The sequence below is a fragment of the Callospermophilus lateralis genome, chromosome 2, assembly GCF_048772815.1.
Source record: "Callospermophilus lateralis isolate mCalLat2 chromosome 2, mCalLat2.hap1, whole genome shotgun sequence".
Taxonomy (NCBI): Eukaryota; Metazoa; Chordata; class Mammalia; order Rodentia; family Sciuridae; genus Callospermophilus; species Callospermophilus lateralis.
This window is the reverse complement of record NC_135306.1, coordinates 209,352,095-209,367,156: the sequence shown is the minus strand read 5'-3', so window position 1 is coordinate 209,367,156 and position 15,062 is coordinate 209,352,095. Positions and strand designations below refer to the sequence as shown.

General features: G+C 56.7%; 1 protein-coding gene across 3 annotated transcripts in view; it reads left to right on the top strand.

Moving 5' to 3' along the window:
* Positions 1-15,062, top strand: part of Kcnq1 (potassium voltage-gated channel subfamily Q member 1) — a 292,310-nt gene that overhangs the window by 221,913 nt on the left and 55,335 nt on the right. For all 3 annotated transcript variants that reach the window (XM_076844874.2, XM_076844873.2, XM_076844872.2), the window contains 4 exons: positions 8,592-8,667; positions 11,384-11,478; positions 12,198-12,244; positions 12,940-13,001. In XM_076844874.2, the coding sequence (XP_076700989.2) occupies positions 8,592-8,667; positions 11,384-11,478; positions 12,198-12,244; positions 12,940-13,001 (280 nt within the window). The remainder of the gene's footprint in view (positions 1-8,591; positions 8,668-11,383; positions 11,479-12,197; positions 12,245-12,939; positions 13,002-15,062) is intronic.

The following is a 15,062-nucleotide window of genomic DNA, read 5'->3' as shown; positions in this document are numbered from 1 at the left end:
AGGGTCTTCCCAAGACCCCACCCCCAGCACCACTGCCCTGGGGATGCTGGCTGCTCCATGGAAGAACACTTGAGGCACATAAATGTCCCGACTCTATCATTCTGTCCCTGGTTCCCACATGACTTCTGGAGGGTCACCATCTAGACTGTGGTGTTCTCCATCCTGGGGAGTTGATCCCTGCACCTAATTCTAGGGCATAAGTCGCTTTGCAGTGTCCACACCAGCTACCTACTCCTGAGATCCTGCAGAGTTTTATGGCCGCAAAAGCAGTGGCTGTGCTGGCCAGCCTGGGCTTGGGGCCAGCCCAGGGTCACTCTCACTCGGGAATGGCTGAAGTGAAAACCATCTGGCAAAGACACAGGAACTGTACGTGTTTAGTGTCACATGTGATGAGATAACGCATTGACTCAGAATCCTCCCAGAACTCGGAATCCTCCCAAAGAGCTCGGCTCATCTTTCTGCTCCATTTGGGCCCAGCCTGAAGGTTCAGGAAAGCCACCCTGAGGGCAGGGAGGCTATTGGGACCGTGGTAGGGAGCCACAGCAGGATTTGAAATGGGTGGCTGGGCCACAGGATCTGTGATCTGACCCTTAGAAATCCCTCTGTCAGCCGTACTCTAAGGGATGGTTGGAAGGGATGAGGCTGGGGCCAGATGGGGAGCTAAGAGGTACCAGACCTGCCCTGGAAGGAGAGATGCTCTGCCGGTGGCCTGCCTGGGTTCCTGAGTGGCCCTGGGGAAGCAGTCCCTCCTGGAATAAACAGGTGTCCCCAGGCAGGCCAGGGAGGCTCAGAGCTCCCTGCCCACGCTCCTTACCCTCTCTACGGGGCCTGTCAGCCTCCCCAGCTGTACACCTTCCCTCTGAACCGTTCTGCTCTCAGGAGCCATCTGGGAGGGTCAGCCACGCTTGTGCAAGGGTCACTACTAAATCTAGAACACTTTCATCAAAAGCAACTCTGCACCCATCCCTTTCCCCTAACCCCAGCCCTAGGGAGTCACCAATCTATTCTCCATTTCTATGGATTTGCATGTTCAGGACATTTCCATATAAATGGAATCCTACAAGATGTGGTCTTCCATGATTGGCTCCGTTCACCTAGCACGATGTTTCCAAGGTTCATCCATGTTGTAGCGTGCTAGCACTTCATTCTTTCTTAAGGCTGAATGGTACTCCACCAAATGGCCAGAGCCTGTTGCCCTTCCTACAGATAATGAACACTAGGACTGTCTCCACCAACTAGGAGCAAGGCTGCCGTGAACTCTCACTCTGAAAGTGTGGCATACCCACAACCAGCAACTGTGTGTCTCAGAATCCACCCACAGGAGACTGGCACACAAACAACCAAGGGGGGACAGAAGGAGCATCACAAGTCCATTCACAGCACCAGCAGGAGGGAGAGCAGAGTTCTACCCCAGCTAAGACAGGGTGGCAGTCAGCCACGTGGGTGAGTGTTGGCGATACAATGCCAAGGAAGAGACTAACACACTTATATCAAACCTAAATCACATTATTCATCAAACCTCATGCTTACCTGGCATGCATGAGACCCTGGGCTCATCCTTGGCACAAAAAATCATTTAGATGTATACAACATGTGATTAACCAGATGTGGTGGCTGCACCTATAATCCCAGCTACTTGGGAGGCTCAGATAGAAGGATCATGAGTTTGATGACAGCCTGGGCAACATAGCAAAACGCCATCTCAAAAAGATCTAACTATCGAAATGTGACTCCAACAAAACATGTATAGAACTTTTTGCTAAAGATTATAACATGCTGATGAAAGCCACCAAGAAAGGCCCACATACTCAGAGGGACATTCTATGGTTGTGGATTAAAAGAATCAAAATCGCAAAAATCGTAATTCTCCCCAGAACTACCTATAAATCAACAAAATTCCTAACAAAATCCAAGCAAGGATTTTTTTTTATAGATGTGGAAAAACTCATTCTAATATGTATATGAAGAGGCACAAATTCTAGGATAACTAAAATAATTTTGAAAAAGAAAGATTGAGTGAGAGAGATTGCAATTTGGGTTTGGGGTTTTGTTGTTGTTATTTGTTTTTTTTTTTTTTTTTTTTTTTGGTACTGGGGTGCTTAAACACCGATCTATATCCTCAGCCCTTTTTATTTTTTATTTTGAGATAGGTTTCTCACTTTGGCCTCAAACTTGCAACCCTTCTGCCTCAGCCTCCTAATGGCTGGGATTACACACCATTGTAATTTTGCATCCAACAAGGTCACCAATTTTTAAGGCCTATTGAGCAGCAAGGAATCAAGATAGTGTGGTATCATTGGAGGAGAGATAATCATAGATCAATGAAACAGAACTGAGAAATAGGCCCACACAAATATCCAAAGAAAACTTTAAGACAAGATGCAAAAACACTTTGATGGAGACTCATGGAGCTAGATGGCTCTCGCTGCAGTGTACGTAGACTGTGGCTCTGGGGTGGCCAGAGAGTGCCCAGCTCCCCTGGGCAGTATGGGACTCCTGGCTTGGAATTTTACCCATCTAGAAATAAGGGTCCTTCTGGAACCCTTGGGCTCGGCCCCCGAGACAGCCCAGCTAGGGCTGTGTGCCCAGCCAGCACCCAAGGTGAAGGAGTGGTGAGGAGCAGCTGCACCCTGAGCAGTTCAAGCAGCCCAGCAGCCAACCGGCCGAGGATGAACCACTGAGTGCGTGAATTAATGAATGAACAGGTGAGGCGTCAGTCAGAGGATGCGTGACCACCAGTGCATGAGTGATGATGAGTGACTCAGGGGCTGACACCCCGTGGCCCAGCCCCAGGCCCAGGTGGCTGCTCCCTCCCCCGGCAGCATCCCTTCCCTCCCCAGAATGCCCAGGGCCCCCTGCCCTTCCCAAGACTCTCTCCAACTGGGAGGGTCGTGGGTCCTCCCCTTCAGAAGAAGCAGAAATCAGAAGCCCTCCTTGGGCAGGTACATGCCCACCTGGAGCACCCAGGCCCCATTACCTGAGGGCTCGTCAAGCCAAGGCCTGTGTCCACTAGCCTACTCCTGTGTCAGTTTCCAGGAAGGGACGCTTGCTTGGCCACCTTCCCGGCATACTCAGTCTGGACAGAAAGGAGCTCGCTCCTGTGAAAGGACCCGACAGGCATTTTCCTCGGAGACCAAAGAGTCTCTGTCGAGCAAGGAGGCCAGGTAGCCAGGGCTGTCCCAGAGCGGTGGCCAGCCCACACCATGGCCGAGCAGAGCTGGGACAGGGACAGGCACTCTGGAGCCCTGGCTCTCTGGCCCGGCCAGGTCAGGGCTGTGTGGCTGCGCAGGCTCCTGCCTGTTCTAGAGGGTGGCACAGGGGTGTCCGCAGGTTTCTGGAGTGGTCACTTGGTCCTTTGAGAGAAACGGGATCTGAGAAGCCCTGGATGTTGTCACCAGTTGAGGGCCATGCCCTGTCCTTGGTAGTCACACAGGGTCTCCCAAAGCCCTAGCCCCAGCCCAGGAGGACCCTTTGCAGTGAAGGGTCTGTGGAGACCTCCGAGTGGGCGGGTTGGGGCGGCAGAGACAGAGTGAGGTCCCGGGGCAGGTCAGGCCTAGGATGAGGCGGGGGGAATCCCCGGGCTCTAACTGGTCAAGAGCTTTTCCCTTAAAGTTTGTGCTTCTGGTGCTGCATTGGAGAGCCCTTGGTGTCCTGAGGGTGGCACACGCCTTCCCCTGCCATCCTGTCCAGGTCCCGACTTCACTGCGCCATGGCGCGGGGTGGGCTCTGGGTTCCTCGTCGGCCCTGCAGGTGCCCACACGGCCCTCCACTCAGCTGCAGCACCCCAGGTGGCAACGCCGAGGGCCACCTGCGTGGTGAGTCTCTGAATGTGCTGCTCCGTCCCCTCACCGTATTCGGTCCCCTGCCAGCCCCACGCCATCTGCAGAGATCTTTCCCTTCTTCTTTCCTCCCCTTCCCGTGTGTGCACGCGCCGTGCTGCTGGGCGCCCCCCACCCGAGCACCCCCCACCTGACAGCGTCTTCGATTCTGGGGCTGCATCTTCCAGTTTTGTGGTTCTTCAAATTCATTTTGAAAATATTTTAGGATCAGCATAGTCACAAAAACAGTCTGAAGTTGAGCACAACCCATGCCCTGGCGCGGGGAGGTCACCCTGATGGCGTCTCCTTCCTCTCGCACACGTCACGTGCCTCCCTGAGTCTTGGTTAACTTCTCCCTGGGCTTTACTGCCTCTCAGATTAGAGGTCAAGCTCATCTTTAAATAGATGGATGCCTTAGGTATTTTACTGCTATAATTGATTTCTTTTTATTTCATGTTCTATTTGTTTGTTACCGGCAAAGAGAAAAGTAACTGATGGCTATAGATGATCCTTAAAACCAGAATCCTGGTTAAATCCATCTGTTAATCCCAGCGGCTCGTCCGAGGATCCCTGTGTATTTTTCCCACCTGATTGCATCATTTCCAAACAATGGCAGTTTTGCTCTTCCCTGTGCCACCCTCACCCGGACTCCGTTCCTCACCTTGACACATGGGTCGGGACTTTCTTGCCAACGTTAAATACGCAACAAGCGCCACATCCTTGCCTTCTCCCTGTCCCAGGAGCCAGGTGCCCAGCCCTCTGACGTTAAGGGGGATGTGTGCCCAGGGCTGGGTTGGTCGGTCTGTTTGCTTCCGTTTCTTCAGCTCCTTGCTTTCTTGTTTGTTTAGATAATGCGTTTCCTTCTGCTCCTAGTGCGTGGAGACTTGTGGTTTCCATCAAGAATGGGTCTCGAATTTTACCAAATGCTTTTTTGCATCTTTCAAGTTGATTCTAGGTTCTTCCCGATTGTGCTGATGCAGTGAGCTGTTGATTCCAACCTTGAAGGGACCTCGCGCACCTGGCTCAGGCCTGGCTGGATCCAGTTAACTGCCACCGTGTCTGGGATATGTGCATCTAGTTCGTGGGAGGGATCCACCCTGAGTTCTCTTTCTCCAACACCCTTGTCAGACGTGGACATCAAGGCTACACTGCCTCATAAAAATCTTCTGAGGAGATTTGGGTCAAATTGGTGGGATTTCTTCCTTAACTGTGTGGGAAAACCTACTGACAGTCATCAAGATTCAGCTCTCTCTGTCAGAAGATCATTAAAATTCCCAGTTTAATTTAATTAATATTGGACAATTGATATATTTATTTCTCCTTTTTTCTTTGTGTAGACTGTGGTTTTGATGCATGAATCTGTTTTATCTAAATCACCAAGATGATTCTTGTTCATATGCTCCTCATAGGCTTTGCAATCTCCCTGGGTCCACGGTCCCTATTCCATTGTCAAGCCCTGACTTCACAGACTCTATCAACCTTGCTAAAACTTTCTCCATTTTTTAGCCTCTCTGAAGAAGCAAATTCTGACCAAATTCTCTTCAATATAATGTCCATTTTTTATTTCATCGATTATGCTCCTTAGTATCTCCTAGGTTTTTATTATTCAATTAAAACAATCTTCTAGTTCATTGACTTGTTTGGGGATTTTCTAGTTCCGTGTCTGTATTTTTCCACTGATTTCTAGTCTCACCTCACAGTGGTTGGAGAATATGCTCAGTTCCTAGAAGGGGGTGGGCACCTGCTTTTCCCGCCCTGGGTCTGGTCTCTGGGTCAGTGCTCTGTGTGCTCTCGGAGGCCTGTGTGGCCTTCCGTTGCGGGGGTCACTACTGCACAGGTGCCCCCTCGAGCTGTCCACGTCCGGCTTTTGGTGGGTGTTTCTCTGGCAGTCGCGGTGGGGTGTGGTGGAGAACTTTCTGTTTCATCTTTTCATTTTGCTGCGTTGCTTTCCATGTTTTAGGGTCATGTTTATAGACGTGTGCAGACAGAGTTGATCTCTTCTGCTGACTTGACACTTTTACAATTGTGAACTACTCTTCTTTATCTCTAGTAATGCTTAAGGTCTACTTGGCCTGATGCTAGTTCGTGGATACCTGTTTTCATTCAGCTATACTAGGATATATATATATATTTCTATCGTCCTACCATCAATCTTTGGGTTTCTGATTTTCAATTGCGTTTCTGTGGTTGCTTTTACTCTGATCTGAGGATCCTAGTTGGGATGCTGATGGTTCACAATGCATGCCGTCTACCATCTTACCCTCTTCCTCATTGGCCCCACCTCTCCTCCATCTCTATTTTCTCTCCGTGCTCCATTGCCACTTCCCGCTGATTCGTGGGCAGCTCTTCTACTGCACTGCCCCTATGAGTGACCCACCAACTGCATTCTTGGTTCCTTTCTTGCCCTTCCTGTTCTAGAATTTCCATTTTGCTATGTGTGTACAGTTTTTATCTCTGCTGAAATTCCCCATCTCCTCATCGTCGGTTTTCTTGAGCCTGTTTGTCAAGGTTATTTTAAAGCTCTCTAAGAACTCAGAAGCGAACCACAACCATCTATTTGCTCCTGAGTCTGTGGGTCAGTGGTTTGGGCTGCTCAGCTGGTGGGCTTGCTGGGGCTTGCCACGGGCAGCTGGTGGCTTCCGCCTCACCTGTCTGGAGCACCCGGCTGTCAGTCAGGGCACCCCGACTCTCCTTCCCTGGGCTTTTCCAGCAGGCTAACTCAGACTTCTCCGAGAGGCAGCAGCCTTCTAAGGGGGTAAGTGAAACCACAAAGCCTCTTGAGGACAAAGCCCAAGCAAGTGGACCGTGGCGGAAATGACTGGCGCCCTCGGTGGAGGAATCGCCAAGACTCTGTACCCATCTTTAACCCACCGCAGTCTGCCCCTCCGCCCATGGTCTTCACGTTCCTCTTCAGTGCAAAGTTCATTCACCCCTTGGAGACACCTAGAGGTCTCGCCCAGTTACAGGGGCAGCGTGCTCTCATCACAAGGCCCATGTCCTGTGATGTGCCTCTTGTCCCTGCACAGCGCCTGGATCCAAAATCAATGCCATGTGTTTCAAGAGATCAAAATCACAAATCCTAATTTCTCTATCAGTTATCTGTTGCTACATCACAAACCACAGATAAATATAGTGGTTTCACACAATTGTTTTCTTTGCTTACAACTCTGTGGGTGAGGAATTTGGACTTGGCTCAACTGGGAGGTGGTTCTGCCAGCGTTGCTCAGGGTGACTCAGGCAGCTACAGTCATCTGGCAGCCTTCTTGGTGCTGGATGGTCCAAGACAGCATCTCTCCCATCTACGGGTAGGTGCTGTGGCTATTGGCTGGGGCCCCTCTCTTCTCCACGAGGCTCCTCCAACCACGGAGCTCGGGCTTGCTCACACAGCCACGCCCCAACAGCATGTGAGTGACACACAGCACGAGTTTCCCACAACTCTGACAGTCACGTTAAGTCACAAAGTCAGGCCAAAGTTGCAGGGAAACAGACTCCATCTCTTGTTGGAAGGAGCGACAAGGCTTCTACATTGCCATGACTTCAGATCTATTTCTAAGGTCTGTTTTTTCCCTTGACTTTCAATCCTTCATGTATGAAAAGCAAATGGAAAGCCCTGGTGATGTTGACCCTCTGCAGGATTTTCTCCTGGCATGCAAGAACAGCCTGGTCAGGGCCGTTTGCTCCAGTCAGGGCTGAGACAGCCGAGGCTTAACTGAGAGTGTGGGGGTCTGTGAGTCCATCTGAATCCCCAGGACGCTCTCCCCAGAGACACGAGCCTGTGGAGGTCTCTGCTTGGCTCTGCACCCCGAGGCAGCTGCCTCTCTCTGCTTCTCCAAATCTCACCCACATGCCAGGTCAGGAGTTCGCGGAGGGTTCCAGGGAAACAGCTTGTGGCCTGCCCACGAGGATCTGGTCTGCTCATCTCCTGGCAACTTGGTGGCCCTGGACTCCACTGGTTTCCTCTCAGCCGAGTAGCCCGGGTGTCCCGTGTGCCACGATTTCCCCTAATGAGGAGGACATGTGGCCTGAGTGTGGGTTCACCTCAGTCTTGTCCCTCCTGCTGGGATCCTGGCCCTCTGTGTCCTGCATTCTCTAAAAGCCTTCCAACATCCAGTGGCTATCATCACTGTGTACTCTGGTCATCACAGTGAATGTCCAGCAGGAGGGCTGGTCGGGAGCGAGCCTTGTGGACGAAAGGAAACTCCTGTGACCTCCACATTGGCGTTCTCTTCCTTGTGCACACATGCGTCAGACCTCGTGTTTCTCTTTTCCATGGTCTTTCTTGAAGACACTTGGTTTCTAGAAGGCTCTTTAGAAGCAGACCCATGCTGTGTCCTGTGCAGAGCGGCCCGGGTGACCCAGGGGGGGTGACCCAGGGGTAGCACTTCTTCCCTGCTGGTCTTGGCTTCTCCGAGCGCCGCCGACTACTGCAGCTGGGAACATGGCCACCGGCGGGTCCTGGCCCCCACGGCCTGCAGGAGGGAGTTTCCCTACTATGCTGTGAGCCTGAGGCCAGGCCTTCAAACCCGAGGCCCTGACTCCCACCCTCTTCTGAATGACCAACAGAAAGGGCCCTCCTCCTATTCACAGTGAGGGGAACCCATTCCTGTTCCAAAACCCTTGTCCCCTGCCTCCCCTCGAGCCCCCGGACTTGAACACTCTCCTTGTTTCTGGAGGGTCTGTCTGTGGGCAGCAGGGCCACTGGCACTCTCACAGTGTGGCAAGGATGACCAGCAGAGGTGGCTGCTCACACCTCCTCTCCACTCCCCTCCACAGGCTCCGCGAGCACCATCGGGCCACCATCAAGGTCATTCGACGCATGCAGTACTTTGTGGCCAAGAAGAAGTTCCAGGTGAGTCTGGTGCCAAGCTGTCTGCACTCGGCCTGCCCCATGCAGCCCGCTGCAGTAGCACAAGCCCCTCGTACTCTCTCCTGCCCACAGTGGGGGCTGCCAGGGTCTCCACCTGCCAGCTGCACGGGCAGGGCCATGCAGGACCATCACCCAACACCCTGCTGTCCCTGGGAAGTCCTTTCCCACCACGACAGAAGGCCTGGCCCAGGACACTTCTGCGGAGGCCTGGCCTGGGCACCTGTGGGCACCCACACGGCCTCCCTCATCACTAACTGGAAGGTGGCACCACACGGGCTCACTCTACTTGCCCTCTTGTGGGTCATACAAGGCTGCCTTACCAAGGGACAGGTGGATACCATTGGAGTGACTCAGAGATGGCAGAACCTGCCCCAAACCACCTGGGAAGGACCCAACAAACTTCCCCACACCCAGGCCCTCCACTGTGCAGGTCTGGAGAAGGCAGGAGTCCTGCCCTGCTCCGTGAGCGGGTCTCCCAGCTGGGTAGGCCTGCAGCTCTGGGCTGCCAGCCTCCGTGGGGTGGGGGTGTCCCTAGAGAATGCAGCTGGGGGCAGGCTGGCTTCTGTCATCCCGATAGATGAAGAGAGCCCACTCTCAGCCAGCATTGGGAGGTCTGCCCAGCGATGTCTGGGGAGTTGGGGGCCCATGGATGAGGCGTGGCCATGTTGTGTGGACCCCCTACCCTGGCACCCGCACAGAGGGCCCTCGGTCCTGACTGCTGGGTGGGAACTCACGCAGGGCACCCTCCCAGGTGAGAACAGACTGCAGGAAGTCCCTTGGAGATCAGGTGCAGACAGGACAGTCACCCAAGAGCAAAGGAACGGCCAGGTGTGTCACCCCTGCCAGGCAGCAGCTTGGTAGTGACAGCTACAGCTGCTAATTTCACCTTGATGACACAAAGGGTTCTGAGTATTCTACCAGGGCAGTGAGGGTCCCCAGCCTGAGAAAGTGGGCCCCAGTGGGCACAGGGTAGACCCCCCGCCCAGAATAGCCCAGGACCTACTTGGGATTGTGGGGCCATGCTGGGGTGGGCACTGGGCTTCCTGGGGACATCCAGCAGAGCATGTGGACCCTCATGGTTCCCAGGAAGGTCCACTTGAGATGATGAGGTCATCTACCGTGGCTCTTGCAGGCCCATCATTGTGACATAGGCAAGAAAACTACATGGTGGCATAGGTGCAGGGCCCAGAGGACAGGCCAAGAGCCCTGCACTTCCCTCCAGGCCGTGGAATCCCTTTTCTGCCTCAGGACACAGGTCCAGGTCCTTATGGTGGCCTAAGAATCTTCCAGAGCAGGCTGGGAAACCCACACCTCAGCTCTTCGCTTCTCACTGCCACCCCCGGCCCTGGGAGCCTTGAATCAACCAGGCAGCAGCAGGACCTTTGCAGGACAGGGCTCCTGGGCAAGGGTGGGGCCTGGGGCTCCCTCTGAGGGCTGGTTCTCAGGCCGGAGCCTCCAGGCACGAGGAGTGATGCAGGGATAGGAGGAGCTCTGGACGGGGGAGCTTGGGGGCTCCAGGGCTGCCTCAGCCATGCCAGTTCTGGGAATGCCTCTACTCCCCCATCAGCGGTCTGCCCACCTGCATCCCACCTACCCCGGCTGGCTTCCAGTTGCAGGAGTGGCGGTCGACGCCCCTGCCTGCCTTGTAGCCGATAAGCCCCCAGCCAGCCGCCCCTGTGTCTGGCCTGTGGAGCCAGGGCTCTTAGCCCCTGGAGTTCGCCTTGCATGCCCCCGTCCAATGTCGGTCTGTCTGGACAGGTCGGCCTATCTCTGGCTCCTGCTGCAGCCAGGGGACATTAGATCTGGAGAGAACCTGAGGTGGTCTCTCCAGCCAGGCCCCAGGCAGCCACTTGACAGAGGCCTCACAGACCCTGAGCAGACCCTGGCGGGAGCTCAGCAGCTCCAAGATAAGCCTCAGCAGCCTGGGATGCCGCTGGCCACAGGCAGCCAGCAGGGCATTGCTGCCCTGCACACTGCCCTGCCCCCTCCTGCTTTCCTGCTGCACATGTCTCTGCAGAAGCTCCTGATACACGTTTGCACACACACCTAGACATGGTAGCCCAAAGGCTCCCAGCAGTCTGGGCACAAGCACAGGACCCACCCCAGCCCAGGACCAGACCAGCAATACCCTGAGCACTGGACGGAGCGGTTCCTGGGCCTCCCATCCCCCACTCACCCCACCCCCACCCCCGCCCCAGCGCACCAGGGAGAGCCCCTCAGCTGGCCCCTTGACTCAAAGTCACCATCATTGTGTGCTAGGGAGAGGCATAGGCCCTGGACTCAGCCACAGCCCCTCTGTCTCTGGCAAGGTACCGGTTCCGAGTTCCCTGGGCTTTCTAACCTAACGTCTTATCCACTCTCCTTCCCTCCCTGTCAGGCAGAGCCAGGTAGAGCTCAGCATCCCATCCTCCAGAAAAGAAGAACAAGGCCCAGCACTCACCTTACAGAGGAAGGAACAAAACTTAGTATCTCACCTCACAGAGAGAGGACGAGGGCTCAGCTTCTCCTCTTACAGAAGGAAGGAGCCAGGCTTAGCCACCCCCTCTTACAGAAAGAGAAGCTAAAGCCCAGGACCGCATCACTAGCCTACACCCAAGTGCAGTTTTTTGCTGCTGAGCATGTGCAGGACAGGGGTCTGCCTAGAGTCCCCCCACCATGGGATATAAGGGGATGTGACGCGTGTCTTTCTGGCCTGCAGCAAGCAAGGAAGCCCTATGATGTGCGGGATGTCATCGAGCAGTACTCTCAAGGCCACCTCAACCTCATGGTGCGCATCAAAGAGCTGCAGAGAAGGTGGGCACAGAGGGGTCGTGGGAAAACGGGACCTGGGGGGTTGCCCCCATGCTGAGTCTCGCCCCAGCCAGCCCTGCCCTAGCCTCACAGTGGACAAGGCCTGTTCCCTTGGCTGGTCCCAGGGAGAGAAGAAACTTGAGTTCTCCTCAAGACACCTGCCCCCCCCCCCCGGGCGTCCCCTCCATCCAGGGTCTCTCCATCCCTGGGTCTGCCCACCTGCGGGTCGGCCTACCACTGGGCCTGGAGCTGAGGACCTGACAGCTGCGAGTCAGCACATTCTGGGTTTCTGGCTTGGATCCTGACCCCATGGAAGCAGCGTAGTCCTTGGGGACCAGCACAGGTTGAGACCAGTGGGCTAACCTGGGAACCTCACTCCCCGGGTTACAGGGCCCAGCTAGGAGAACGGATCGCCCCCAATCGCCAGTGGGGCCAGGGTCCAGGTCCCTATCATTGACCCACCCGCCCCACCCGGGTGGGGGTCTACAAGATGACCAGTGCTGCCCTCCTCTCTGAGCCTCCTGCCAGGCTCTCAGGCACATACGTCTCTGGGGGCTCAGAAGCCGCCTGGCAGGCCTAGGGGTGGTGTCTTTGAGTGTTCAGTGTGGGCGGGTGGCCTGTCGCTTTGCTGGGCACATCAGCCCATCCGCCACACCCCCACCTGGGCATCCACGTGGTACCTGGGCCAAGTGTGAGCTAGTCTCCGTCTCCTTCCCTCCCAGGCTGGACCAGTCCATCGGAAAGCCCTCCCTGTTCATCCCTGTCTCAGGTGGGTTCGTGCATCAAGCCCCTGGAGGCGGCAGCCCCTCCAGACGCTCCCTCAGCCCTGTGCCCACCTCTGCCTCTCCTCAGGCCAGAACGGGCTCAAGGCCTGGAGTGGGAGAGGCAGGAAGGCACCCTGTGCAAAGTGGCCCTGGGCACACTTCACCCAGGAACTTTCTGGTCATGTGACCACCCACCTGGGTCCTTCAGCCGACGAGCTTGTGGACACTGACGGCAGGATCTGGTGTGGACACATGCTCTGAGGGCCACTCTTCAGAGGGGGTCCTGGGAGGACGGGGTGACTTCAGTGGGGCTGTCACACCAGGGGGACAGGGCAAGGCCTGTTCCTCAGGGTGGCCCTAGCCCAGTTCAAATAGGACCTCACACATGAGCTGGGGTGCCACTGAGCCGGCAGGCATCCCCGGCCCCATGGGGTCTGGAGTCACAGGTCTGCGTGGCAGACAGCACACCGGCCCGGCAGCCCTGTGCAAGGCCTCCTGGAGGTGGTGGAACTGGGGGGCAGGATGGAGCTCAGGGCCACGGCAGCACTGCCCTCCCTCCGCACCAGCCTCGTGTCCTCCACCGAGGGCTCTAAGTGACGTTCTCATGGGCTCGGGCCTCTGGCCCTCTGCTGCCCACCCCCGGCTCCCTGAGGCCCTACCTGGTGATACGCCTCCCTGACTCCCATGCTTCACCCCGTAGAAAAGAGCAAGGACCGCGGCAGCAACACCCTCGGCGCCCGCCTGAACCGGGTGGAAGACAAGGTAGGCCGCCCGCTGGGCCCTTGGCCAGGCATCACTGCGACGTGTGCATTCAGGATTGGGCTGGTCAGGGCTATGCCATCCCCTCCCCGCTCCACGCTCACTGTGAGCATCTTTCCTGGCAAGCGGCAGCCTGTGCCCACCAACCCCTCCTAGAGTTCATGAGAACCGCATCCTGGGCAGGTGGGCAGTGCGGGCCCACCCGTGCGCTGCTCCCCAGCGGCAGCCCGCGTGCCCTCGGGGAGGAGGACTCCTCAGGCTGCTGCTTCTGCCTCGCGTCCCAGGCCTATGGCCCTGCCTCTGCCCTGAGCAGCGGGGAGAGAGCACAAGGCCGACATGCTGGGCCGTCACCATAACCCTGCTCTCTCCTGCACATCCGAAGTCGGCTTTGTGCTCCAAGAGCCTCCGGAGGGTGTCCTGAGTGGAGGGGTGGCAGGAGCTGCCTGGTACCTGCTATCACCTGGCTCCAGCTGCCTGGAGCCTCCACTCTGGGCAGGGCACGGGAGAACCCAGCTGAGGCAGGTTTATAGGTGGGGACATCTTTGGCTTATCCTGGACCCGGCGGTACGAAGGAGGGGTCGGCTCAGGATGGAATGGTGGGCTATCCTGGCCCCCACCTAGGGCACCTTCAGTTCCCACGGTAGGGTCCTAACTGGGAATAGGGGTGTTCGAGTGGAGTACAGGGCCTGGGCGTGCTCCCTGTGCTCCAGGGTGCCAGGTCCCGCATGGCGCAGGTCATGGGGACACTTCTGCCTACCGGACTCCTCGGTCTGTCACCTAGCCTCTCTGCAGGCGGCCCGGGAGCCACAGGAGGTTCTGAGACGCAGGAAGGCCTTTCTCAGGCCAGGGCCCCCCTGCGGCTCCACTTTGAAGTTTCTGTGGTTTGAGGCGGGCTGTTATCTTGCCAGAGAGCTCGTCTGTCTACATGGATTTTATCTGAAAGTAACTGAGAAGCTAAAAATAGAGGAATTTTGGTTGGGCAGGGAGCACGGTTGCTCCGTTGCCTTGGCAACAACAGGCTCTAGCCTACTCCCAATCCAGGCTACAGTTGAGCAGGTGGGGCAGGGTGCAGCCCACGCAGGACGCTCTCCATCCCTGCCCTGCCCACTCCTGGGCCCTGGGGCCTGCAGTCTGTCCCCTCCCCACCTGGTACAAGCTGCCCCTGGCCCAGGGAGGCCTTGGGACCCCAAGAGGTAAATGGGATCACAGAGGGAGAGGGAGGCCCAGGCTGCAGTACCCACTGGGACCCTTGTTCCTGGCCTGGCCTGCTGGGCTGTACATCCCCAACACCTGAGCCCTGCTGAGGGCCTGGTCACCGTGAAGCAGCTCCGGCCTGACTGGGGTGGTCCTGCGGCCTTTGCCAGGTAGCTGGCCCAGCAGGAGATGGCCCCATCTGGCAGGACGGGAACCAAAGTCCACAAGTGGAGGTCTCACTAGGGTCAGGGTCAGAGGCTCAGGAGCCATCTGCGAGCCGGGCCTGGCCTTGGCTCTCCCTCTGCACAGGGGCTCTGCGTAGAGGCTGAGCCAAGCACATCCGAGGGAGCCATGACGGAGCCAGGGAAAGGCTTCCAGCCTGGGCATCCTGCTCGGGGCACCCGGACTAAGAGCCTGTGTCCCCTGGGAGTGACCATGGGGGGCAGACAGCATCTCCTGGGAAGTCCCCCTCCCCAGGCCTGAGCCTGCTGGGGTCTGAGCATGAAGATGAAGCCCTAGGTTGACCAAGGGCTGGGGGTGGGCTAAGGTGAGGGCGTGCTGCCTCGGGTGCAGAGCTGGAGTCCCTGATCCCTGGGGGCCAGGTTTAGGCACAAAGCTGGGGTGAGTCTCAGAGCCCCCCGGCCTCAGCAGGCGGCTCTGAGCCAGGGCTGCTGGGAGATCCCGCAGCCGGCCCCACAGGCACTGCTCTGTGTTGCCCCCCGTCCCAGGGCCCCTCAGGTCTGAGGGGCACCCCTGCCTGGGGCTTCCCAGGTGGCAAGCAGCACCCATGTTGTACCCAGAACCTCAGCCCTCCCCAGGGCCTGACTGGGACTCCAGCTGTCTGTCAAGGGGCTGGCAGAGGGGCACCGA